The sequence below is a fragment of the Drosophila eugracilis genome, unplaced genomic scaffold (assembly GCF_018153835.1).
Source record: "Drosophila eugracilis isolate 14026-0451.02 unplaced genomic scaffold, ASM1815383v1 contig_1197, whole genome shotgun sequence".
NCBI lineage: Eukaryota > Metazoa > Arthropoda > Insecta > Diptera > Drosophilidae > Drosophila > Drosophila eugracilis.
The window spans coordinates 105,360-132,487 of NW_024571981.1; the positions used below are offsets into that span (position 1 = coordinate 105,360).

At 38.1% G+C, this 27,128-nt stretch overlaps 1 protein-coding gene across 5 annotated transcripts; it reads left to right on the forward strand.

Annotated features, from left to right (window-relative positions):
- The first annotated feature begins 281 nt into the window (after positions 1-281).
- On the forward strand, positions 282-25,458 carry LOC108102579 (probable G-protein coupled receptor 158). 5 transcript variants are annotated; one of them, XM_017207660.2, is made up of 15 exons: positions 283-452; positions 1,872-2,284; positions 13,619-14,583; positions 19,324-19,563; positions 19,622-19,680; positions 20,166-20,285; positions 20,353-20,433; positions 20,501-20,849; positions 20,943-21,011; positions 21,072-21,473; positions 21,758-21,952; positions 23,071-23,252; positions 23,419-23,530; positions 23,900-23,920; positions 24,232-25,458. In XM_017207660.2, the coding sequence occupies exons 3-15, from the start codon at positions 13,777-13,779 to the stop codon at positions 24,427-24,429; spliced, it is 2,835 nt and encodes a 944-aa protein (XP_017063149.1). In that variant the 5' UTR covers positions 283-452; positions 1,872-2,284; positions 13,619-13,776; the 3' UTR covers positions 24,430-25,458. The 5 variants fall into 5 exon arrangements, with proteins under 5 accessions (XP_017063155.1, XP_017063149.1, XP_017063153.1 ...); XM_017207664.2 differs by having other exon boundaries at positions 23,125-23,252; XM_017207663.2 differs by lacking the exon at positions 23,900-23,920.
- The last annotated feature ends 1,670 nt before the right edge of the window (positions 25,459-27,128 follow it).

The window sequence follows — 27,128 nt, forward strand, 5'->3', positions numbered from 1 at the left end:
TATTAAAAATGCCTTTTTTAAGGATGGAGTAATTGATAAATCTAATCGATTTATATATGGGAACATCTTTTATAGATCTCTCTGTTAGAAACAGCGAAATTATAATGGTGTGAGTCACAGCTATACGCATGTATCCTTTAAGTAGGGCTTCCAACCAATAATTAATTAACAGTGGCATAACATTTTCCCAAAATCGGTTAACATCAGAATGTATTTTAAAGGACTCCCAGAGAGAGCTTTTGCGAAATCAACAACTTAACGCGCGCACTCGCATCGGCGACACAATGGCAAGGATTCCGATGTGAAGGTGCTGGCGGAACTCGGAGAATACAATTGAGTACAGGACACAAACGCGAACGCACACGCTTCAATTGTGGGCGCTGCCACGGGAAAACCAAGTTGAACCAGTGCCTAACAGAAAAATTAAAAAAAATAATTGCTAAAACCGATAAGTATGTGAAAAATGTTAAAGAACGCGTAGTGGTGAAAAAGTCATGGAAAAACGAGAAAAATTACGGGCGTAACGATAAATTCTTTAAATAAAAAACATCCTCGATGGGAGCAGCTTTTCAACATGCGCCACGCATTTTTTGGGTGTTAAATGCTCGTGTATCTGTCGGTTTTTGCGCGCTTAGCTCTGCGGCGGCATTAAGACACACTTACTCATACACACATACATGTGAACAGGACGAAATCCTGCCAGGATATATGTCTGTGTGTATGTGAGACGCCGCTCCGTTAGTTTTGCGCGCGTGTTGGTCTACCCGCTTTTAGTGTGCAAATCGTTTAATTTATGAGCAAAATATATATTTTTATACGCATTTCTCGTGCATTCCAGTTTCGTTTTCGTTTCGTTTTCGAATCCTCGTTAATTTGTCGTTCGCCTTTTGAGCCAAATTCGTAGTCCTGAATTAACAACAGCGGCAGAAGCAGTAGCAACAACAAGGAGTTCCAAAGTTTCACCTTTCTCACACAAACACACACACAGAGACACACGCTGAGGCACATTCGAGGCCACAGGATGTCTTTTTGTGTATCCTAGAGTTATTTTGAAAGCAGCGCGTGTAGCAGAAAGAAGGAATAAAAAAAAGAAGCAGGAGTTGGTGCATGCGAGAGGAGCGAAGGATTCTATTTAACTCGGAAAAAGTTTCAGCGCCTTGGACTTTTTATGGCTTTTCTTTCGGCCTCCACTCCTCGGCCTTAATCAACTTTTTTGGAGTGCAGCGAAATTGGCCAAATTTCATAATTGGCAACATTAAATATTGTCAGGAAAAAGACTTTTTTAAAGAGGTTTTTAGATTATAAAAGATGCAATATTTCTTATAAAAAAAATATAAGAAATATTGCAAATATTATTATCAAAACGTAAACGTTTTTGTGAAATATTTGAATATTTCACCAGAACAGAAAATATGAGCTTAAAGCATAACCAATCCAGAAGCTAAAAAAATGGTAGAATAGACGGAAAAGGTGTAGCATTCTAATAAACAAATTCAATATGGTGCTTTGAAAAGTTTAAAATCCTGTCTTCCCATTGTAGTATTTTAACATTACTATAAATTCCTGAACACGAGAAATTCTTGCTTAAAGGCAATCTTGTCCAACTCTTTTATATTTCTTGGCCAATACAAATGTTGTTCTTAAAAGTTTTTGCAAAACTCTTAGAGAAATTGCAAGCCGTAAACTTTTGATTGCATACTTTCAAGAGCGGTTCAACAGAATGAAATATATAGATTGATTGCAATATTTTCGCTATTGAAAGTTAATTTGGAGTTGTATTTATTAGTTTAATTTATTTATGGCTTATTCTTGAAGAAGAAATTGTGTGTATATTATGAAAAAGATTTTTTTTATTTTAATTTTCAATAAAGTTTTCCTGATTCAACTTGCCAACTACTCGCCATCTGATGAAACCCAAAAGCAAAATTTCAATTTAAGCAAAATCAATACTGAAAATCAACAAATGAAAATATCAAAAGAGTGCGGAGCATAATTTAATTTACCAGCCAAAAAAAAAAACCTGTGCATAAAGCCCGTGCGAAAACCCAACTGCAACCAACGAAATAACAAAGTTACAAGCGATACAAAATCAACAACAATTTTTGGAATTAATTTTATTTGATGCGAGCGCTCATAAAAATTTACATAGAAAGCGGCATAAAATAAATACACCCAGCCAGAGTGCCAGCTAACCATCGAGGAAAAACGCGAGCGACAAAAGTGAATTGGTTAACCATGGAAAAGGCGTAACTGGCAACTGCTGACCCAGGCCCTATAACTTTAGGTTAGTATGTCGTCGCTGTCTTACTGACTTTGGACTCCGGGAATGGGCGGAACATTTGCCTCTGCCTCTCTGCTTCCTTTTCCTTTAACATTTTCTCATTTTATTTCGAGCCTCTTCTTTTATTGTACTCATTACTGTTTGCATTTTGGGGTATATTCATTTAAAGGTTCTTTGTCTTTAACATTCTAAGATATCGCTATAAAAATATATATTGAATTTTGGTCTTTTTGAAGAATACATTGTTACGAAATCCTTTTAAATATTTTTGAAAAAATTACAAAATCTTTGAATTTTGAAGTTCTTAATACTAAAGTATTAATATACTTATGAAATAAAAAACGCAGGGTATTTTGAAATCTGAATCGTAGTCTATATCCCTTCCTTTTTTTGCTGGGATGCGTTGCGCGCTCGTTTTGTTTATCCTTTGGCCCCGATCAAATAGGCATCATTTGCCTGAAGGCATCTTGAATAAGGAAGGAAAAAGGTCTGCGACCGCATCCACCGCTCCGCCGTCGTATCCGCATCCACATCCACAGCCGCGTCCATGTCCTCCACAGTGACAGCAATTTGAGCGACAGACAGTTGATGACTGTGTTGACAGGAGCGGTGCGGGGGCATCTGCGATATGGAAACCGGGAGGTCGTGCCATCTAGGGCCAACGCTTCTCTATATATCCCAGTGTTCTGGGCGATATTAACCCTATTTTTGTCGTAAATTAATTACGAGCAGCAGATGGAAGAGGAACGTTGACGAAGCGTCGGGTACGGAAATAGGCACGCACAATTTTTATGAAATTTAATATTGAGCGGTCAAAGCGAAAAGGAAAAGATAGAAGGTCTTTATGGCTAGCGGATGAAGATATAATCTTAATAGTTTGGGTCTTTGATAGCATACTGGGTGTCCTTTATCTGGCATTTAATATGCATCAAAGCATAAAGTGTTCAAAGTATAGCTTACGGGCTATAATATTAACAAAGTATTAGTAAGAATTTTAATATTACTAACTAACGAATTACTATTCGGAGAATAATAAAAATTATTCTTGGTATCAAATATAAGGCGACTTCTACATATGTCCAGAATTCAATGGATTGCCATAACCAGAATATATATGACAGAAAAAACATATTTTAATGCGAACAATATTTCAATGGCAACCCAAAAGGTTGGCCATTTATTTTATTTTGTTTGTTTTCAATTTGTTGGCCACTTCGGTAGTTGGTTTCTTACGCAGCCCACGCTCCCCATAATTCCGGGCCATATATCATCGGCTCCTGCGACTTCCGGTTGTCGCTTTTGGCATTTGCCATTCCCACTGTCTATTTATAGGCGCCTCTCACGCAGACACCGCCACGCCCACATCCACTACTCCCAATCCTTCAGCGACTCCCACAATGCAAAGAAAATTGAAAAGTAAATTATGTGTTTTATTTTTTTTTTTTTTTTGTATTTTCTTTCCACTCGGACTTATGGTGGCTTTGTTTGTCAGCACATGTGAGGAAGTACATAGGCCAGGACTATTTCCCACTGAGCTCAACGTGCAATTCCTCAACTCAACCACACACCTCTCAACCAGGCCCCACCCTTCATACTTCTACTCCCTTTTCGTATTCTTACACATGATATACAGGGGAGGTGAGAATTGTAGGTGTTTTTAGTAGTATTTTTACTACAATTTTAATATTAATGCCAATAAGTAAAGAAACTTCATGGATTGCAATCAAATTTTAACTATATAATGTCCTTTGATAACTCATTTGATCTAGTTTATAACAATCTATTGTTACTTTTATAAATACTAGCTTTTTAACCGCTGCTGTGGCTGGTATTGTGGGGAATTTATTGAATTTTTATTGGATTTCTGTGCCGGGCCGTGCTGGCTGCTGTGTACTCGTTAGGCGTGGCATAATTCATTATGTTGACTCACCAACACCCACATCCACGCCCAAGTTCTGGCCACACAGTGCCACCCCCTTTCGTCACAAACCTCCACTAATGACGTGCCGCGTGCTTTGCATAGTAATGCATAAAACGGATATGCCTGCATTCCGTTGGCAGCTCAATTTACGATTTAAAGAGCCTGCCAGCCAGTCAGCAAGCCTGCCATCGCTCGGATTTAATATTGTTTTTCTTGTGAAATGGGTGAGAGGTTCTTTTCAAGGACACGCTCTGTGATTAGCACAGAAGCGAGACGAGGCATTATTACGCTGCAAAGATCAAAACCGGATTGCCAGGGAACCGAACAGCCAAACTCACCTTTTCATATCAAAGCACAGCATTTTTGGGCAGTCAAATGTGTTCAGGGATATGCCAGTGAGATTTTGGATAAATATGTACGAGTATGTATGTACAGGAATGAGCCACCCTGCAAAGTTGTCCTTTGCCTTGAATTTTTGGAAGAAGAAGTACCCAGAAAATAAATGATTTCAAAGCACGGCAATGGTCTAATAAAGTCGAAGAAGGGAATACGTTTATATTTAATATTAAAATATTTGTAATTAATTTAAGCTGATTTATGACTCAGTAAATTGAATATTTATCCTTTTATAAAGGATAGAGAGAGAGGTTAATGACAGAGAAAGATACCCAGAAAGAGCTAAAAATTCTTTGAAATAAAACTAATTAAGAACTAATTTATACAAATTAATGTAAAAGAAAATATATTCCGTTTATTGCATTTTATATTAAATAACTATTGGCCTAAATATTTTCTTGCAGTGTAATTCTCTCAATATCTAGCCAAATTTAAACCCTAATCCAAAATTAAATTCGCAGTGAACTGTTCTAATTGCTGGGCAGCGATCTTCCAGCTCGTTGCTTAACCAAACCGAAGATATCTGCAACTTCCCGTATGCATACACGGGTATTTACATATCTGCTCTCCATTTCCATTGCCATTTCCATTTTAGCTGGCAAACTTTTGCCTTTGGCCAAAACTTTGGCCCAGCTAAAAGTTTGGCCAAACCCTGGAACCATGTCGCCTGGACAAAAAAAAAGTTTTTGGGGGTTGAAATTGGGCAATATCGCTCGCTGTTCCCTCACATTTCTAAGCAAACGTTTAATATTCACGCTTGAGCGCATTTCCAGCGACGGCAGTAGGGTGGTATGAAAATGTGTGAACTGTTTGACGCTTATCTATATGCCTTGCTTGGCGTTTTGACCAAAATTTTATTGCCTGTTTCCAGGCCAAACGCTTCGTTTCTGCTCAAGTGAACCCGGTCGTAATGTTCCGGAGATTCTACTCTGCTGTTCGGCTGTTATGCAATTAGCCACCGCCCAAAACGTCCAGGAAGGATGTGGATGTCCATTCTCGTAAATGATGCCGAAAGTGGTGTTCATTATTCGCTTTTAGTCATATTAATCATACGCCATGTTGTTCGCACAAGCTACGCTAATAAAGAACCGTTTGCCCAGTTTCCCATCTGAATGTCAAGCGTTTAAGGCCACTTTAAATGCAATACCGAATTACTTGTAAAACGCCCGCTTGTTTACATACCCAATAACACTGGACACCGTCGAGTCTCGGCTCCTACTGTCCGGACTTTTGGAGTGAAAACACGAAATGTAACTCGGACGTGGTCTGCAATTGCAATTCCTCTTTAGCGTTCGTGCTGCGTTACTGATTTTCTCTGTCTGCTACTGCTTGCAGCTATCATTCAACTTTCATGCGAACATTTGTTTTTCCCATCCTGTTTTTTCTCCGTTTTTTCTATTTTTCCTCAATTTTTTGTAGGTTTGTGTCTGAAAAACATAAGGAGGCAGTAGTCTAAGGGCCAGTCAGTCGCTGTCTCAGTTTCCACTCTACAGTGGTTGAACTTGGGCTACTTCTTCTATACTCAATGTCAAAATAATATTGGATTTGATAAAGTCAATTTACCAGTTTTCAAATATATAACTAATCATAAATATGAATACCAATAGAAATTTTTAAAAAATTGTTGATAAAGTCCAAGCTTAGTGACAGTCCATAAATATTATACATGACTTTTCTGCATAACTTTAACTATAAAGATATAAAATATGTAAAGATTTCGTTGCACACGATTGATAGTTGGCAAGAAAGTTTTCTCTGTGTGAATAAGGTAAAGCTTAGCTAACTGTGGCACCACCCCCATCGATATTAGTTGCCTTGTTTACAGACACTTTTTATAGACGCCAGAAAGTTTACCGGGCATTTTTTCTTTTAGTTAGCTAGTAGTCGGAATCAGTGTGCCGGAGACCAGAACAGTACCCATCTAGGGCCCGACGAACCATCAACGGAAGTGCTCGTCGCCATTTTTAGTGCACTTCTTGAAAGTGCGCACATTTCCGTTTGGCATCAATGATTCGGACCGGAGCCATCACTCCTGCCTCTTTATGGGCCACATCTCTTGCTCCACCCACATTCCATGTCCTTTTTTTTCCTTCGTTATGCGCTGTTTTCTTCTCTCTCGTCTTCAGCCGCTAGCTGTTTTGGCTTCACTTTTGCTGATTTTAATTTTGGTAAAAGTTGTCACATTTGATTTTTGGCAATTGTTCGGTTTTATGTGCGCTAGTCTCCGCCTTATTCTGTTTTTTTTATGGCGCTTTTTATGTGGTGCCATGTCGCTGTTGCTTTGTTTGGACTCACGGACGGCAGTTGGCTTTATTGTCTTGGCCCCCGGGTTTCATACCCAGGATTTGGGGTCAGGAAGAATAGAGAGTGGAATGGAATGCCTGTTGCACACTAAGGGATGGGATGGAAGTGGATTTCTCAAAAAAACAAAAGACGGGGAAAAACGAGATTAGGGCGGCGAAGAAATGTTTGGCAAAACTCGAAAGAATCTTTGTCTGTCTGGCTGTGGAAAAGAACTAATTAGCCAGGGCATTGTAATTTATACGTTAGCATTGTATGGATTTAATTTGGATTTGTTAGCCTCTAATGGATGTTGAGAAAACGTGGATAAAGAAAATGTTAAGCTAGGTTAAAGAAGAAACTGCAATTAAAGTTAAGCAGTGGCTTGCATTTTTATTAGCAAAAGAGAAAATAAACTAGGGGGAACTGTTGAGATAGGTCAACATTCTTAAGCTTTCCGTTGGAATCTCATAGAAACCAATAAATAAGCATTAAATTAGTTTCCCATTATTGAATAAATACCTGAGTAATGAAAGTGCATATTAAGTTATGAAACCAATACTCTAACCACAAGCTCAATAATTCAATTTTCACATTAAGAAACACAGTAAATTATCCCTGCTGGTCTGTCGAAATTGATATCAATCTAGGTATTACGCCACTTAACCAAAAACCATATCATTTTCATGGTTGGACAATCTATAAATTTAATCTGTTCAAACAAAACGTAAATGCTTGGCTAGCACTTAAAGCAAGGCAAACTTGTTTACCCATTCACCTCCGTAATCTGGGTGCATTGTCATTGATATCGGATCATCTGGCCCCCATTGTCCTGCATAATAATGGTCTTTAGGGCTTCTTTAAGAGACCGCCCATCTGGTGAGGATTGCCACTTTAGATATTTATGAACTGCAATTTCTTATGCAATTAAATGTGGCCTTTAAGTCGAGTCATCTACATCCACAATCACATACCCACCGCCCACCGCCTACCGCTCACTTGACATTGCCATGGCTACGGCTCAGCCTCAAATGACATCAGCTGAGAATGGGAATTTCCCCGTACTTTTCCGGACCCTCATGCCACTCGTTTTCCATGTTCTGTTGCCGCTTGACTGCACTTTAGATACACATATTGGATGCATGTTGTACACAGCTCTGATCCGCTCGGGAAAATGGAACAGGATGAGGATGAGGTGAGGTGTGGGAAAGCGGGAACTGGGGCAGGACAGGCTGCACAAATAGAATGAATCGAAATAAAATCAAGTGAAATTTGAACTTTTGTGTGAAAAGCGAAAATGGAAAAGGCGTTGTTTGTAAATAGCAATCGAAACAGCAATCGTAGCGACACTTTTTCACGCTCTTCCAAGCGAAATAAACAGGGAAATGTATGCTGACTATGTATTTTATGTGACCAAATTTGAGCACTCTTTCATATGGTACAGTGGAGCTTGCCTAGGTATATATAAAAGAGATTCAAAGGGGTTATCTTAAGCCTACTTAGATAAAATCAAATCCATATTAAAAAAGGATACTAAAAGTAGAATTTAAACGGGAATAATTTCAATTTTACATTTTTCATAGGCTTCACTGTGTGTGACCCCCCTTTCTTCAATTTCCCCCTAATCTAACCTTGGCGCTAAGGCTAACAACAAAGCTAATAAAAAGCTATGACCTCGAAAAGTTCAATTTTGTTGCTGTATATAAACGTTGAGTGTGCTTGACAATTTTTCACTTCAAGCAACAAATTATGCCGTAGCATAACATTAGGCGCACCCACACACCCGCAATCATATGCTTTGGTCCTTCGACATTTTGAAGTGAACCTTTAGCCGACAAAACCCCCCTCGTATCCCCATGCCTCTTTTCCTTTTCCGCTTGTGCGTGCCAAGCCGACTCGGTAGCGACTTTATCTAAAAGCGCACTTAGCCCAAGTAGGCCAAGTAGATTACGGCCAAAGAGCCGCTTGTCTATGGCGTATGCCCCCATATACTTATATTTCTATATAAATATAATATACTATAAGTCAGCTCCCACGCACATTCATCCACCCAGGGAATGAATGATGAATAATCGTAATTTGAAAAAATGTATATCATCCATATGGGTATTTGGACTAATTTTGGGGCATCATTTATTATTAGGCAGATGAGCACATTGGCAGGATCCATGCATTTCGTATCATACTTTTAGGGACATTCGCAAAATGAAATTCTTTATATTCTTTAATATTAATGTTTAATATACTTTTTCTTTTATATTAATATAAGTCTAAAGATACAAAATCCTTCTCTTTTGGACAAAATTTGTAACTTAAAACAAAAAAGACAATAAAATTGTTAGATAATCATCCAACAATCTAGTCAAAAATGAGATTCTAAGGTCGTGCTTTTAATGATATAAACACTAACAGCACTTGAGTAAATTGTGCATGTAAACACTCTACCCAAAAAATACAAAAAAAAAAGTGGGCCATTCGGCAAAAGAGCCAAAGAACAACAAAGAGTGGCGCCAGACCCTGAAAAGTGATTAAAATGATTGTTGTACAACAATGTCCGCGTCCTTGTAAGGGTTTTGCAGGCACCCTTCACCCACACCACCACTCCATTGCCAAAAAAAAAAAGAAAAATAGAGCAGCCATTACAGTACAGTCTCTTCTTTGTAATTTTTTGTATTCCATTTTCATTATACTCGTACAGTGCTTGTTGGGAATTAAGAATTTGCATGAATTTCCTTTTTGGTTAAAATTACAAAAAGTCAAGCATTTATGAAGTGAAAAATCTGCCAAGCAAAAGTCAAGAATAACATATTTTAGACTCTTTAATAAGGTTTATTAATTGTTAATTTAATTTTGATACGTAAGATAGTGAATCAATTATTACTTTAACCATCATTGTATTTTTAGAGCAAAGGCAGTATAAACTCACAAAAAAGGTTACAAAAAATATTTAAATTTTTTTAAGATATTTTAATTAATCATATTTCTATCTTTTTGTATTTAAAATAATAATAAAACCCTTTTTTTTTCATGAGTAAAATCTAAAAATGGTAAACCCTACGAGCATCCACTGTATTTACATATTCTTTTTTATATAAATGGCTGAATTTATCTAGAAAAGCCTAATTGGAAAAGTGTTTTGGGACTGGCACTCGAAGCTTTTAGCCGAAAATGTCCCGACAAAGGCACAAGGGAAGCGATTTCAAGCGATGTTCTCTGATTTGTTGGCTTTTTGGGGGTTTTTCTGGAGGTTCAGGGGGTTTTCGCAAAAAAGGGGGTGGTAGAGTGGGTGGTTAGGTTGACTAGTGGGTTGGCTGCTTGAGCTGACTTAAGCAAAGCGGGACTATGACAATAGAATGCTGCGGGTGCTAGAGTTCGAGACCGGCGAACAATTTGTCCTCGAGCCTGTCAGCGGCACTCCTTATTATGCCAAGCTGCTCCTTCTGCAATTGCTTTGCTTGTTGCTCTCTCATTGTTTAATTGTTAACCATTTTGTATGTGTGAGTGTGTATGTGTGTGTGTGGGTGAGTATGTATACATGTGTGTGCTTGGCTTTGTTGCATTGTTTGATTGTTTCACGCCCGAGCTTTGTCTCTCATTCTGTGCGTGTGTGCGAAATAACATTTGTCTAATGAAAAGCGCTCTTGTCTCTTGTCTTCTGTCTCCCATTCGTCCGCACTCCTGTCTCGCTTGCCCCTGCGTCTGGGCGGCTTTTGCTATTTTTAGCTCATTATGTTGCCATGGCCCAAAGGACATTACATCCTGAGACACGCCTCAGGATCTCAGTATGAACTGACAGACATGTTTTCATATGATGACTCTTGTCTTACAACATAATCCCCCAAAAATGATTTAATTTTTCATTGCTGGCTTGTTAAGAGGGATATTAATTGAATAGCTCAATAAGTTTGAGCTTACTACATTTTCTAAAGGTTGCATGAAGTAATCACATTTACCACAGAAAAGCGAAAAATCTCGTTAAATCAATTCATAAAATATGCAACCAATATCATCTGCATCTGCTTTTATATATATTTATAAATCTCTGAAAACTCAACCAACTTTAATATTTAAACCATTTACTGCAACATGTTTATCAGAATAGTTCATAATAAATTCAAATCCTCTTAGGAGCATCTTTCCGCTTCTCCATGTTTTTCCATCCAAAAATTACAAAGGCAATTTGAAAGCAAAATATGGTTTTGATTGCTTTGCATATAGAAATAAAATAATTGCCCTAAAATATAAATATTCAAAAGCTGGGATATGACAAAATATCGTTCTGTTGTTTGCCCATAAAATTTGCATACCAATGTTGTCAAATGAAGAGATAAATAAAGAGGCTGACAGCAACCTCAACGAATCCAATTTGATATTGAAATGCGGTTAGTAATTTGTGTATGGCGATTTTTGATTTGAGTTGCAGCTCCCCAGTTGCAAAAACAAAAGCAAAGCCAAGACAGACAGCAAACAAGGTGGCCAATTGGGTTGTAAATGCAAACATGCAACTACCAGGTGACAGCCAGTGGAACATGAACACGACATGGCAGCAGCCAGCTACACCCGAAATCCGGTTAATTGAAAAACAGAACGGGCCACAGAGACATTCGCTCGGATTCAGATACAGATACAGTTACAGATTCCGATACAGATACAGATACATATACAGCCAATGGGCTTGGCTTTGGAGACAGATATACATTCTCGCATCCTTACCGCATTAGCTGCAGTTGAGCGAGTGTCAAGGTGAGCCCAGGTGAACCCAGCCAGGCAGAAAACAGGCAGCAAAAACAGGCCAAAGCGGGAAAAGAAACTTGGCAGCACACCATTTTAGTACCCTATCCACACTGAAAGGAATAAGAATAGGAAAAAATTGAATATTTTATATGATTTATGATGATTATGTATTTTGTGACAATAAAATACATCTTGGGGTTATCAGATTGATAAAAGACTTATTTCAAATTAAAATCAAAAAGAGAGAATATCATACGTTTAGGTGAAGTATAATAACTCGAGCTTAATAATGACTTTATTAAGTTTAAAACCGATTTTTAATAAATTCTTATCAATAAAGGAAGTATATTCATATGCGGTACACCCCTTTTTTGTCCCAAGAAAATCATACAAAATCCCCTCAAACAGAATCCTTCAAGGAATGTAAATTTGGGAATCTCACCTTAAATGGACATAGGAGACTCTTTTTTTGCCGTTCGTCCTCACTTTTCCTTTGGCTGCTGGCATCTGGCCAAATCACGTAATCACAACTTGTTTATGGCGCATGTGCCAACTATTCCCGACTTTCACCTTTGCCGTCCCTCACCTCTCGTGACAAGCCGGACCCTCCGAAAATGTGAGACCCACCTCAGCCGTGCAGTTGCAGCCATGAAAATTAATTTCAATTAGCGGAAATTGTTTTTACACCTGTTTGCCTTCCAGCATATAGCTACTCGTAGCAGTCATCCAAATCGTTTGGCCAATTTGCGGCCTGTCATCGCATTGACAGGAGGCTAATACAGCACTATATATTCCCTTCTCCGCTCAAACCTCCCTCTTTTGTGTAAATCCATAAATCAGAATTGCAAATTGCCAAGTGCAGCAGCAGCGGGAGCTTTAGTAAAAAAAAAGATGAAAAAAAATTATAGCATACCGCTGGGCGACACTTGAGTGCAGCAAATGCCACGCCCATTCCCTTAGGAACTCGTAACTGGCTAAGCAAATTCCATTTTTGCACTGGTTTCATGACTTTGTGGGAGTGCCGGAATGTGGGCCAGAACATTGCACACAAGTTTGTCTGAACCGAGCCATTTAAAACGATTTAATTGCAGCTTCATTCTGCACAGAGGGTTGTCTCCATAAACCATAATTACGTTTCGGTTTGTACTTATATTTTGGATTAATTCAATTAAAGTCAGTGGCTCTGTTTTATTTTTAGATTTAAAAGTTTGTTTTTCACTAGCTAATAGGTTTTTGTTTATATTTTTATTTATTTTTGGTAATTAATTTTCGTTTTAATCTCTTATAAATTGCAAGTTGAAATAAATCTTTTGAAATCACGAAAAGAGTACATCATAGTCTACTATCTAAAACTCAAATATTATGCATTTTGGTTTCCCACTTTTAGCGGACGTCATCACCGTGTATTTGTGCTGGAATCTCAATTAAATTCCAATTGGCGCAGATATATTATATGTATATACATAAATAGTTATATAGTCGGTGGCGCTGTGGAAATTTCAGTGTGGATTATGCATTTGGGCTTCTGACTCTGATTCGAAAGCTTAGTTGTGGGCCTTTTAATTGATGCAGTGGCAATCAGCATAAATTTGTTTAGCGAATGCAGTAAAAATTAATTGAACATGCAAGCGCCATATGGGCGAGTCAAAAAATATTTAACCGCAAATATTTGAAGAGCCATCGAGACGGTCATGGCAATCGTTTACAGTCAATTTAATAGTGTTTACCTTTTAATGGCAGTTACATAGGAACTTTAAGTATTGAATTAATAATAACTAAGGTTACGATTTAAAAAGTGAGTTTGGTTTATAAACATGTAAAAAGTTACTTGATTTTAAAGTTATCTCTAAAATGGGCTAAAAGGTTTTTTAGAGTCGAAACTTTTGTATTGCATTTTTGTAGCATATTTCATAACAAAACCATGTTTGGTGGGAAAAAGTTTCAATTTATTTTCCGACTAAACCGCAACTAAACAAAAGCAAAAAAAACTTTTCTAATTTTTGCAGATGAGCGCGCCACTGTGCCACAATTTCGGTTTACACCTGTCGAAGCTGCCACTCCCACGAGGAACTTTTTCTACAACAACCATAACAACAACAATTGCAACAACAACTACAAAAAGAGCTAGAAAAACAAAAACAAAAAGAGCAAGAACATCAGTGATATGGAACTGTGCATAGCAACAAAGTCAAAAACGGTTAACGCTCAGAGTTCAATGCAGCAAAGCAGCAAATGCAGCAACTACTATCAAAAGAAATGCCACCAAAATCAAACAAACACTCAAGTACAGAGCACTCAGCAAAACAATTGCAGCAGCCACAGAGATCGAGACCACCTGACAAAGCAGCAACAAAACCAACGAACAAATAGTGCAACAGCAACATCGTCATCATCAAATTTTAACAATAACAACAGCAGCAGCAGCATCACCATCAGCAGCAGCTGCAACATCAACATCAAAAGTAGTAAAAACATTAGAAAGCCCAGTAGAAGCATACAATTAAACACGCTCTATTCGCTGCTGGTGCTTTTGATAGTCGGCCTTGCCACAGTTATTGCCCAACCCAGCCTCCCAGATCCCTCCTCCACTCACTTTTTCCGCGAGACCAGGAGGGATGCTCTTTTGGCCTACTATAAACGCGCCCATTTGCAGCAGAGTGGCGCCATTTCTTCGGGGCACGAGCATGAGTATCACCTGCATCACGATGCCAATGTCCTTGACTTTGACGAGCTAACGCCCACCGTCAGCAGCGTGTCTGTCCTAAGTCGGGCGGAGCGTTTTCGTTTGCGTAAGCGCAGTGCCACGCCTACAACGCCAGCAACTGTCGCAGCTGCAACAGCGGCAACATCGTCAGCTGATGTTGCAACTCCAGCAGCAGCAGCCACATCATCGAAGGAGGCGACAGCCAACAGCAAGAAACCGGAAGAGAAGTGCGAGCCAAAAGTTCTGGAAACGCAGCCAGATGAGCCGGTAAGTTGCCACACTTGATATATATTTTATGTTTGTATCTTTTTTGCAACTATCTATAATTTATAAATTAACCAAATTTTACAGAGATAGATACAATCTTTCGACTTTATATAGAATTTTGAGTCAAATGTTTATCAGTTTTTAAACGCTTTTACAATTTTATGATAAATCCATCACATTTGGTGTAAAATGAAACCTCCTAAGTACTTTTTAATAAACATAATCAACTTTTAATTACTAATATAATACAATCAAGAGTTCCTTCTCACACCCAAAGTAAATTAAGAATTTCTCAACGCTAAGACAAAACTTCTTCAATTGAGTCCACCGATGGTGCTTGTAGTTCGAAAAGTGTACACATTTTGTTTAACTTTGCAACTACAGCTACAGTATGCCACCTTATAATTTAGCTGCATAAGAGGACGGGTGAAAGTTTCAGCTTTGCACTTAGTCACGAGAACTACTTAGATCAAAAGCAATTCCAGCCAGGAGCAGCAATAAGCAAACGTACAATTTAGTGCCTCAACTTTTCAAGCAATCAAAGAAATGCAAACGTAAATTCAAAGGATTGCCATAAGAGAGAGAGAGAGGGGCAGAGATAGGATTCACCTTCCGGTTGCCTTCATAACTTTTGACGGACATTTGTGAGAACGAGTGCAGCTTGCACACACACCGCATCGATCCAAGGTAGAGACAATTAACGACAATTTACGAAATTGCCAACGCGGCACTGGCGAATAATCAATAAAATTGCTGAGATAGCAACCCATATAATGTGTTCTGGTTGCTCCTCCATTTTCGGTATGCTCGGCTCTTTCCTGCTGACACAAATCTCTGCGCAAATCTGTGCTCCTTTCTCGTTGTTTCACCTCCCCCTCACCTTGTTGATTGTCGTAAAAATATTACGCATACGACATGGCTGACGCAAGTAGATGTGGAAGAAAAGTTTTTCCTCTTCTTTTTCTTTTTTTTTTTTTTTTTTTTTGTTTGAGGGCGGTGTATTACACAGAAACCGCGGGATTTTGGAAAGAGTTGCGGCCTGTCTTGACAGCAGTTCATGTGTGATGCCTCCCTTCATTCCCTTGTCTAGTTCCTTTACTTTATGAAGCCTCCTCTTGTACAAGTTAATTAAGAGATGCTAATGAAGTGAGTAGAGCATACACCGTGGCATCCTGAAGGCACTGGGAAAAAGTTTATGATTTAAGATTTTAAGTTATAATTTTATTTATAAAAATATAATGATGATGATAAATCAAAATACATCCATCTTTTCTCTGTGTAGCCCTTTTCCACATCTTTATAAATCTCCCAACCCTAAAACAAATTGAATTTAAAAAACTTCCAATTTCTTTTCGTGTGCACATCACAATATTTTAATTGAATTTGCATGACAATTGCAGCCAAGGACCTTAAACCAGTCCTAGTCAGCGGGATTTTCTCGCACTGTCTGCCAGTCTGTCAGTTCCTTGGGATGCTATTTTTAGTCAGCTAAGCGAATCGAGTATAAATATTCAATGAGTCGGCGGTGTAAACAGAGTCCAATACATGACGTGCACGAATCGATTACCCGACTAAGTTTCCTCTGACGCAATCGGGACCTTTTGTGTAATTAGAAGGCAAACAATAACGCTGAGGGCAGACCAAAAAAAATAAAAAATGTAGATAAAAATGTGTAGCATCCTCAGAGCGATATGAATCTCGAGTCTGGCCAGATGAAACAATAAATAAATGTGGTTCATAGCAATGCTAACAGCAACAGCAACAGCAAAAGCAACATCAACATCGGCTGACAGCTGCCAGCCTGGGCATTATCCTACCCATTGGCTGTCCCTCTCTGGCTTATAGTGGTCCCTGTCTCGCTCCTGTGCCCTGCGGTCAACTTGGAGCGCCTTGTCGAATGCCTGTCAAGGATTATTGTTGCTCCTGTTGCTGCTGCTGCTCATGTTGCTGCTGTTGCTGTTGTCGCCTGCGGTGTGAGTATGTCTCCCTGTCTTTTTCACTCTCCCCTATCTCTTTCTGTTGCTTTTTTCCCATCTACGTGTGCGTGTTGTTTTGCTAACAATGTTGAAGCTGCAAAGTTATTAATAATTGTTTTGGATATTATATTCCGCTGGCGATGCTAGACACGCATATTGCTGATTTGAAGGGAAATTTATTCTACTTTAAGAGAGCTTAAAGGGAAAATAATCAATTTAAAATAAATCATTTTTAAATGTTTCAATAGAACTTTAAAAGGAACTACTACTTATATTACTTAATACAAAACATTCATTAATCTCAACCTAATCAGCCACTAAAACTTTTCTAAAAGTAATTTAATACACAATTTAAAATAGGTCTTGGGGCAGCTGCTGTTTGAGTTTCAGATTTAATAACGAAATTCAGCATGAGCTGGGCAATTTAATACCCTGAATCTCATTATAATATTTAAACAACGAAAAAAGTTACCAATTAGTAAAACTTTAATTGCTGCCCAATTAGTATATGCTCATACGGATTAATTGCCACTCTTTCTGTTTTCCACTCCTCCGATTAAGTTTGCCAACTAATTTGTTTAATTTTAAAGCTTGCCAGTTCCGCGTTTATTATTTATAGAGATATAAATTTAAAAACCATTGCCACTCAACGGAATCATTTATGTTAATCCGATAAGTAAAGTAGAGAGACACACACACACACAGGCAAACACACGAACGCAACTTCGAGCTTCCATAGCAATCAGCTTATGTCATTCGCCTTGTCGTCCTGAATAATGTAATGAATGCAAGAGTACAGTGAAGCCTGTCAGTAATCGACGGGGAGGATGAGTGTGCGTCCTGGATTTGCCGAGTGTCAACAGCAGTTGAGCCAAAAGACGGGAACAGAAAAAAGAAAACAGAGGGGAAAACCAAAGAAAAGGAAAACACTGGCTGACATATTTTATTCATTAAGCGCAGAGCATAGAAAATAAAAGGAAAAACATGCAAATGACAATGAGGAAGCATACAGTTACGCCATGTAAATATTTTTATGGTCATAAGTAGGAATTTTGTACATGCCGATGCCGGAAAATGCAGATGGAAATGCGGGGAAAAGGCGGGAAATGGACATTAAAAAGCCAGTAAAACGCGCCTTACTGATTTCATTTGCCAGTCAGGATTCTGTATGTGTGTGTGTGTTTGGGCCAGACTCTTGGCATAGTTGCTCAAATACACTCATACACACACGCACACATTTGTTTCGGCCATGTTTGCATAAGTATGCATGTTTTATTGCACACACTCGGTGTGTGTTTTGTGGCTGCTGCCGCTATTTACAAGTGTTTTCCACATACATTTATACCCTGAAAAAGGGCGTGAATGGCAGGGTATGTTTGGAATGGTAGTCATTTTGTAAAAGGATTCGATGAAAATAAAGATTTCTCTCTCCTTGGGAGGTTCGTTGCTTAAGAAATTCTGAACTAATATTTTATTTAATATTTTGTTTGGGAAATAGTCTTTTCTTACTAGAGGGTACAGATTCAAGAACTTATTCGATCTGAGAGAGAGCCCCAAAACTTACATACCAAACTTACCAATAGAACCCATATATACTCCAACTCTTACCCCTATCAGTACGAGTATCCCAAAGGTTTATGATTATTGCCACACGGCATATATACTCGTACGAGTGTTTAGAACACTCCATCATAGCTTTATCTTGGAGTAGGTCGGGCCAGCTACCGTGCCATTTTCCCAGCAACCTTACACTGATTGCTTTTACCTCGATATGTTCATTTGGGCGGTAGATTTGCATACACATATGCAAAAAAAACGAAACAAAAACCAACATCCACAAACATTTGTATATTGCTGTTGCTTGTTGGCAATTTATTTGGGGGCTTCGGTAGCGTATACGCAATGTGGTCGCTCATCAACGAGAGCCCTGCTAATGGGAAATATTTGTTTTAAAAGCCAAAAGGTGCTGGCCCAACTACATGACTCACCCGCAGACAACATGTCCTTGCCCCCGCTGGCTTCCCTTTCTCTCTTTTTCGGTTCTTCCTGTGGTTACTTTTGTTTCCCAAAGCCATAATGATGTCATCAAAGCTAACCCCACCCCGTTGTTCCCTTCAGTTTTTGGTGCGTAGATCTCGAGAGCTTCTTGTAACGTGTAAATTATGTACAAACATTTGGTCGGTTAAGAGCTGAACAAACTTGGGTTGAAAACATTTCTGCAGTTCCACAGGGCCTGGTGGGACGGCATTAAATCCTATTATTTCCCAGTTGAAACAAAAACTTTTTGCACTCCTTGGCCAGAAGGTGTTCGTCGTGTGAAACGTGTCCTGTGCGCCAGGTGAATAATTAATGGTCCCAAGTCAAGGGAAATGTCCATGTAAATCACTGGGCAGCCGATGCGTATACTTAATTTTTCGCAAAGCCAAATTCTCATTCACAAATCACACGATATCTGTGGGCTCAGAAGTCATTTAAATTACTTATTTAAGATCTTCTTTTCTAATATTTTAACTGGCAATAAATGTGGTAGGTTATAGTAGGAATCTTGATTGTTAGTTTAAGTCTTTCTTGATGTTTTATTGCATTATATTTTTAGTTTTTAAGCCTTTTTGATTGATTTTTGGTATAATAAAGATTCAATTATAAATAATAAATCAACACTTATAAATTTCTTGTTGTTATCCAGAAGCTACAATACCATTTCATATTAATATTTTATGGTTTCTCAGAAATTAATTGTGATCTGTTTTTATGAATTTTGCAGTTTTACGACTACACAGACATCGCTGAGGATGCTGCACGCCAGTTTATTGAATTTTTATCGAGTAAATTCCCAAATGCCAACACACCGATTACCATCGATGAGCCAACGCGTGAGGAGGTAAGTCGGAGGGCCAATGGAATCGCCAGTTATGCCCTCAACGAGGACGACAATCTCCTGGCCTTCGCCATTGCCGCACCAAGCATTCACACAGTGGTCGTTAAATTCAGGGATAACGTTACGGTATGCACTCGCTAATCAGCAATAATGGTTTCAAGTTAATCGAGTAAACTTATTTCAGATACCACCGGATCAGGTGCACAATAAGGCGTATTTGGGTTCCTATTGGAGGGAGTTGGGGTAAGTTGATTGGTTGGTTAGTTTAGTTTTGTACTCATAATTTTCAGGGATGCGCTAAAAAGTATGCTTTTATATATCTGAAAAGTCCTTTGTAGAGTTTTTAATACCAAAATAATACAAAGTGAGCTTAATTTACGTAACTCAAAATATATATAAATTAAAATCTAACACTGTACATTATAATCAAAAACCTTTTAATCCCTTAATTAATGTTCATTCTTTGACACAAAGGCACTTAAATAATTACATAGCCAAATAAATTTAATTAGTAATAGCACTAATAGTTAACCCATCCTAACATTTTCGAAATCAAATTTAAGGCTCATAAACTTTAATTGCCAATTTATTTCAATAAGCTGTTGAGCTCACTTAAAAGATATCCATCGCTTAATTTAAATAGTCCACTTAAGCACACAATACTCATATGCATAAGCCGTATTGTCTTGGAAAGTTGCCCATAAATGTTTTGTTTTTCTCGCTTACAGTGCGGCCTGGAATAGCACGGATGGCACACAGGAATGGGGGGCACCATTCCGCGACTGCAACCTGTTGACACGACGCTGGCTCTGGCCATTTCGTATATCCTTCAGCGAACACAGGATCAAGTGAGTGGAATCGATATATATATATAGCTGGATGGCATAACTTGTAATTTATGGTAAACATTTTCAGAGTTGTGGCGGCTGCGTTTATTGCCGCCGATGAGGATGTGTGCAACGATGGTCTGGAAGAAGTTTTCGGTCGTCGTCATGGGTGAGTTATTAGCCAAACTTCATCATGATTAAAGCTGCTAAAATTACATAAATCTATATCATTTTAGTTGCGATCGGAATACGACTTTCTGCCTGCTCACTGAGAATAAGCCCGCCGCCACTAGGGATGTTTACACATGTCTTTGCCGTGAATCCTATTACCTGCCCAACTCCACGCTCCAGGGATTCCGTGGCGATCGAGTGGAGCTATCCGAGGGCTATGACAACTACTCCTGTATACCATGCCCTGGAGGATGTTCGAACTGCGATAACAACGGCGTCTGCCTCACCTTCCAGGAGGAGGAGGTACTAAATGTGGACGCCTGCCTGCGCCTCCTGGTGGCCATCGTTCTGGGTGCCTGCATCCTGTGCTGTGTCGTCCTCGGCGTTATTGTCTTCCGGCAGAGAAAGTGCAAGGTAAGCAGTTAGTAAATAAAAGGCTATCATATTTCAGTCTTACAGTTTTTTAATCCTTTTGAAAAAGCAAACTAATCGTCTTGATATTTTTAGGCCATTGCCTCAGGCATGTGGACTGTGCTGGAGACGATACTGCTGGGCATTGTTTTACTTTATGCATCTGTGAGTGTTCCTTGAGTTAGTCCTTCTAACTAGATTGCTTACTAACATATTCCCTTACAGGTTGCCGTCCATTTCTTTCCCGCCTCCACCGAGCGCTGTCTCCTGGAACCATGGCTCCGTGAGCTGGGCTTCATCACCTGCTATGGAGCCATCATCCTAAAGTTATATCGTCATTTGGTGGACTTCCGCACCCGCAAGGCCCATCGTTGGGTGCTGAGGGATGTGGATCTGCTCAAGTATCTGGGCACTATGGTCTTCGCTGTCATCTGCTATATGGCCGCTTTTACGGCCTCGTCGCTGGATCTTCTGGAAAGTGCCCAGCTGGAGAGTCTCAGGGAGGCGGACACGAACACCTGCCATCCGCTCAAATGGGAACTGGTCACGCAGACCAGCGAAATGCTCATCCTGTGCTTCGGCCTGCATTTGGCCATTGCCAGCCGGAATGCCAATACTCAGTTCAGGGTAAGGAATTATACAAAGAGTTCAAGTTTTGTGATGAAGGGCACCTTGAAAGAAAGGACATAATTCCATAAGTATCAGAAGGGGTTTGGTTCAGGGACTAAGGGAAACCTTTTTTACGTAACTTGACATGCATATTTCGACCTCGATACATATGTGGCCCATAGTTAATTTTTAAAAAGGAAAATCAGACAATTAACTGTACTTAAGTGGCATTGTGCAAGCAAATGGCAATCGGGTCAACTGAATTAACTTTGCAATTTTCTTTTTTGTTTCCCCTCCAAAAGGAACGACAATTTCTGGTGACCGCCTTGACGCTGGAGTTCTTGGTCTCGTCTAGCTTCTATTTTCTGCGCTTTGTCTACCTGCCGGAAATGAGTCCCAGCGCCATTTTGCTGGCCCTGTTTGTACGCTCCCAGCTGACGAACAGCTTCGCCTTGGGTCTGATATTTGTCCCAAAGTTGTGGTATCAGCACAAGCAGGTAACCGACATGAGTTCGAAGCATTTTAATTTACTTATTTTCCTTTCGGTTTTCTTGGTTTGAGTACGGCTTTTGTGTTCGATATACATATTGAGATTTAATTAGGAACTGTTCCGTCCTAGTTGGGCATCGATTATATATATTTGCTTAGAGTATCCATCCCCGTTCACTTTGTGCTGTCTGCCGCTGACGTGGTCGTCATTATAGTCATCGAGATCCGTATTTGGTATTGACATTGGTTGAGGAAACGATTTTTGTTAATAAAATAACTAGCCACCACAAGAAAAAAAATTTAAAAAATAAATAAAAATAGAAGGGGAAACCCACAAATCGAAAGCTTTGTTGCTTTTGCTAAAACAATTGATTATTTTCATTTTTGTTATGGTTATTTTCAGTTTCTGTTCTGGTTTCATTGAGAAAATTAACATAATTTTAGTATTAAGCTAACATTGAATTGAAACTTTAGCCAAGCTATGAAGTTGCTGCAAGTGTGTCTCGTTTTTGTGTCAGAATGTTTTGACATTTTTTAGCTCTTATTATTTTCTGCTTGAACTTATTGCACTTAAACTTCAACTTAACTAAGCACGCTCTTTGATTTGCATGTTTAAGCGTTGATTTTTGCATGATTTTTCCAAGAACACAAAACCAAACTATAAACTAATGACAAAAATCGGTTTCCTATCAAAATTCCCAATATGCATACCAGAAAAAATTCCAAAAAAACTAAACTAGTCTTTCTCAAATACTGCCTCTCACTGTAACTTTCTCTGTCTTTGTGTCTCTCAACCGAATAATCTTTAACTGAAATTCTCTATCTAAGTAGCCTTCTTATAGCTAACGTCCATCTTTTTTTTAACTTTTGAGTTATTTTATAATTTATTTCTTTTTATTTTATTCATTTCCAGCACCACAACAGAAACAATCACAACCAATAGGCACCCACAACACCCACATACTTTATACATAACGAAAACATACTCTTCAGCACAGATCTTTTCTTTTCGGTTTTCGCTCTCTCTTACCTTGAGTTCCGTTTCCATTTCCGTTTCCTTTCTACATTTTCCGTTTGACTTCCTGAGTGTGGTTTGCGGTGTTTGTTGCATCTTCATAGCTTGCAGGTTCGTTCGCTAGCGTATGATCTATCAATACGTTTACCTGTGGATGCTTTCAAGGGTACGTCACACGACGCCGGCCAGCGGCTGGGCGGTGGATATGCCGGTCTCTGTCTGGGCGACCCGGACATCGGTGAGCTGACCATATCCGAAATGAGTCCCGAGGACATTCGCGCAGAACTCAAAAGGTACGGAATGATAGCCCTTTTTATTATTATAACTTCTTCAAACCTTGCGGATTGTTATTAGTTAGAATGTTAAAGAATTATCATAATTCAAAGGTTTTACTAATAGATAGATCTTCATGGGTTTTCCAAATTCTTTCCATTAATATGATGCTTGAAACTCTTCCAGACTGTACACCCAACTGGAGATAATGAAGAACAAGACTCTGAGGCAGGATAATCCGCACATCAGCAAGCGACGTGGCGGACGCAAGGCGGGTCACCGTCGCTTCTCCCTGCAGGTGAGTCGGTGTCACCAAATCCTTTGTGTAGTCCACCAGCCATAGTGCTCACTGTACATGACATCACCGAGGCCAATTGGGGTATCGGGCTGTTAGGATTCAGTGCTGTTACTCTTCAACAACCGAAACCAAACCTTATGCTGCCCATCCCGAGCTCCCTAGATCTTTCTCTCCCCAAAGTCTCTCTATACCCGTCTCTCTGACTCTCTATTTCTATTGATCCTCCAATGTGAACTCTCAGTATTGTTTGCCACTAATATTAATATACATCTATAAATATCATTGTTCTTGTCATGACTATGTACAATATATTCGAAACCCACCACAACCAAACCAAACAAAACATTAACCACCAAATGTTCAATGTAGAAAAAGGGCAGCAAGGATAAGGTAAGAACCGACGGCCGCTTTCTAGAATAACCCTAAAAAACCTAAAACCATAAAATATCTGTGTTGTGACTGTAAACTAAATTCCTTTAAACGAAACTAAAAGAACTTCTCGCACGTTTGTCTATATAAAGTTAGACCCAAGCCCCCCCCCGATAAACCCCAAAACCAATTTGTGTGTCTGCGTGTGTGCATGTGTCCGTCCATAGATAGCACTTCATGTCTAATCCAAAACAGATTGCACACGAAACCAAGAAATATTACAGATCCCGAGTAGATATAGTTCCATACTAAAATATCTAAAAAATCCACAGGCTCTAAGTGCCAAACACCGCAGCAACAAGCATCATCAGGATATTGAGATTACCGAGGCAGAACCTTCCCGAACGCCTGAGGATTCGGTTTGCAGTGCCGAAGGACCCACGGATACCTATGCGGAAATATCCGGTGTATCTCACTCAATGCTCTCCCACTCGATGGTCTCACACTCCGTTGTCTCGCACTCAAAGTAAGAAACCCCAAACTAAGGAGATCATATCGCAGGATCATCAAGGATAAACTAAACCGATAATCCAGCGAACACAGAGAGATTTGTATATAAGTATTAAACGGTACGATACATGTTGGTATATGTAGATAATATGTATATGTATGTGAGAAATAGTTATTATATAGCGCAACAACACAAACAATAAAGGAATTACTTTAATTTCGCGAAGAAAGAAAAAAAGCAGAAATCATATGAAAAACAAGATGCAAAGACACAAAACACAAACAATAACAAACACTACTTTATTTTGAATGAAACGAGTAAAGTAAAAAACAAAAACAACCTTGAAAGCAGAATCAAGTTTTATAAAATTTTGATAAATTTTTAGACGATTTTACTTTGTTGTTTTTCTCTCTCAGTCTTGAGTTCGATTGATTTCGATATTAGGATAGATCAAAGTTGTACGAACGGTAGAGCGGTAAAACAGAGCCCACCTGTCTAGGTAACGAACAAACTGTATAAACAAAAGCCACAAACATTAATAAAAAATAACACACCTATTCCTAATACACGACTTTTCGGTTTACCTAACTAAGTTCCTTGATAGTTACTAACACTCGACTTATTTGCCTATTGTTTTCAAATCCAACCCAAAACACTATCTACTAAATCTCTAGAACTGCTAGAGATTATTGAAAGAGTGGAAACGCAGCGAAATCATGAATAATCAGTTGTAAATTTGAGCTTATAGGCATTAAAACTAGTAATTCCCTCATAACTATCGTACGTCGTTTACGTCTTACTAATCTTACCAACTAAAATATATTTGTATTATATATTGTATACTTGTAACTCCCACTCATTACCATCCAAAGAAAAAACCACTGAAAGGGAAAAACTTTTTGTAAATACACAATGTACGATGAGGAAGTGCAGAAAGGAATGCAAATTGTTACATTTTCAAGACACAGAGTTCCCGATCGAGAGTGAAAATCATAGGAAAATGCTTAATAGAGGCTTAAGTACTTTTTTTTTTTACATTAGCCGAACAAATTATAACTCAAGTATTATCACACAACTAGCTGATCTCCTCCGAAATTTTTCAGATCCCAAACCAGAGCATCTTTACTTCGTTATCCTCAAGAAAAAATATTTAAAAAAAAAGATCGTGTTAGAGTATTGGAAAACACAAAGTGAAAACATTTCAAATGTACGCAGCAATAAATTTTTGGAGGCGATCGTTATTAGAAAAGAAAAAAAAAGCAAAAAGGGGGAAAACAAGTCCATAGAAAACATATAGTACAGTTACATGGGCATTTATAAGGGTTATAAAAAGTATATCTATATACACTATGAAAAATATATAGCAAGTAAAACATGGCAAATGGTTAAATTAGGTAATCTTACAGCATGCATGCAACAAATTGAGCATTTAAAAAAAACAAAAAAAAAAAAACAAAAAAGCGAAACCCAGAATGATAATTATAGAAAAAAAAAAGTAAAAACCAACTTTTGGTTGCGTTTGATCAAAAGTGTGTGTATAAAAAAATATTTATGGCATATACATAAACATATAACTAACTTATATTATATATAAATATATATATACATATATATGAGTGTAATCAGCATTACAATAAAACCAAAAAGGAAAACAAACGAGAGGCAAACTAAATTAGTGGCTCAGCGCAAATGAAACTACAAAAAACGATTGGAAAATAAACAGAATACATTTTGAAAGTGTGATAGTGTTCATAATATTCGTTCATTGTAATTAAAAGAGAAAACAAAAACTAAATAAACTAAACTAAATGATCAAAATAAAAAAAAACTGTGCACAACTTTAATGGGGTTGATGGATAAATCTAATGCCAAAACATAATCTCTTCCAAAAAAGACCCTTTTCATTTTTCATATATAATCTTTCTACATGGTTGGACTTTATTTTTTATATATAGTTCCTTTTTATATATATTTTTAATTGAAATATTGCTCGAATATTTTCTAGATTTTGTCACGTAAATTTAGATTGCAAGTACATACATTTATATTCGTAATATCTATTTAATAATAATAAATTTTAATTACAATTTAATTTCTATTTACTCACTTGCTTACATTTCGTGTTTGTGTGTTTGTCTGTTGTTGTTGTTGTTGTCTGGCTTCGTTTTTATTTTTGGATTCGTGGCTAAGATCTAATAGTTAGTCGGTAATTAGTACGTATCGTATTTAACATGATTAGTTTCGTGATGCCGCTGCCATTCATTCATTGGTAATCACTTACAGCAGAGTTAATTTGTTTTTTACTTTTTCGTTTTTAGTTGCGGTTAGTTAAGCTTGGATTTTACTGTTTGCTGTTTTACTTTTGATCGTCAACTCATCTCGGTTTATTTAAAACTTAAAGAATTACAATAGTTTAGTACTTAGAATTTATTTTGGTTTTACATGCGCTGCGCATCGTTTGTTGCTGTGCTATGTGCCATTAGGTAGACAATTTGTTTGAGTGTATTATGCATTAATATTAGATACAGGTTTATATATTTGTATACTTTATAATTATATAACACTATGTTATAAAAATGTACATGGTTTTGGTTTTGCTACAGTTTTAGTTTTAAGTTTTAGTTGGTTTTAGTACGTACATACAACTCTTGCAAGTGATCATTTGTTGGTTTTAAAAAACGACTTTAAGTAGTTGTAAAAAAATGATCAATCCATATT

Coding starts and splice junctions, on each gene's coding strand:
- LOC108102579 (XM_017207660.2), top strand. CDS start 13,777: ATGGAACTGTGCATAGCAACAAAGTCAAAAACGGTTAACGCTCAGAGT. Junction 20,850..20,942: donor TCCGGCAGAGAAAGTGCAAG/GTAAGCAGTTAG, acceptor TGATATTTTTAG/GCCATTGCCTCAGGCATGTG. Junction 23,921..24,231: donor AAAAGGGCAGCAAGGATAAG/GTAAGAACCGAC, acceptor AAAAATCCACAG/GCTCTAAGTGCCAAACACCG.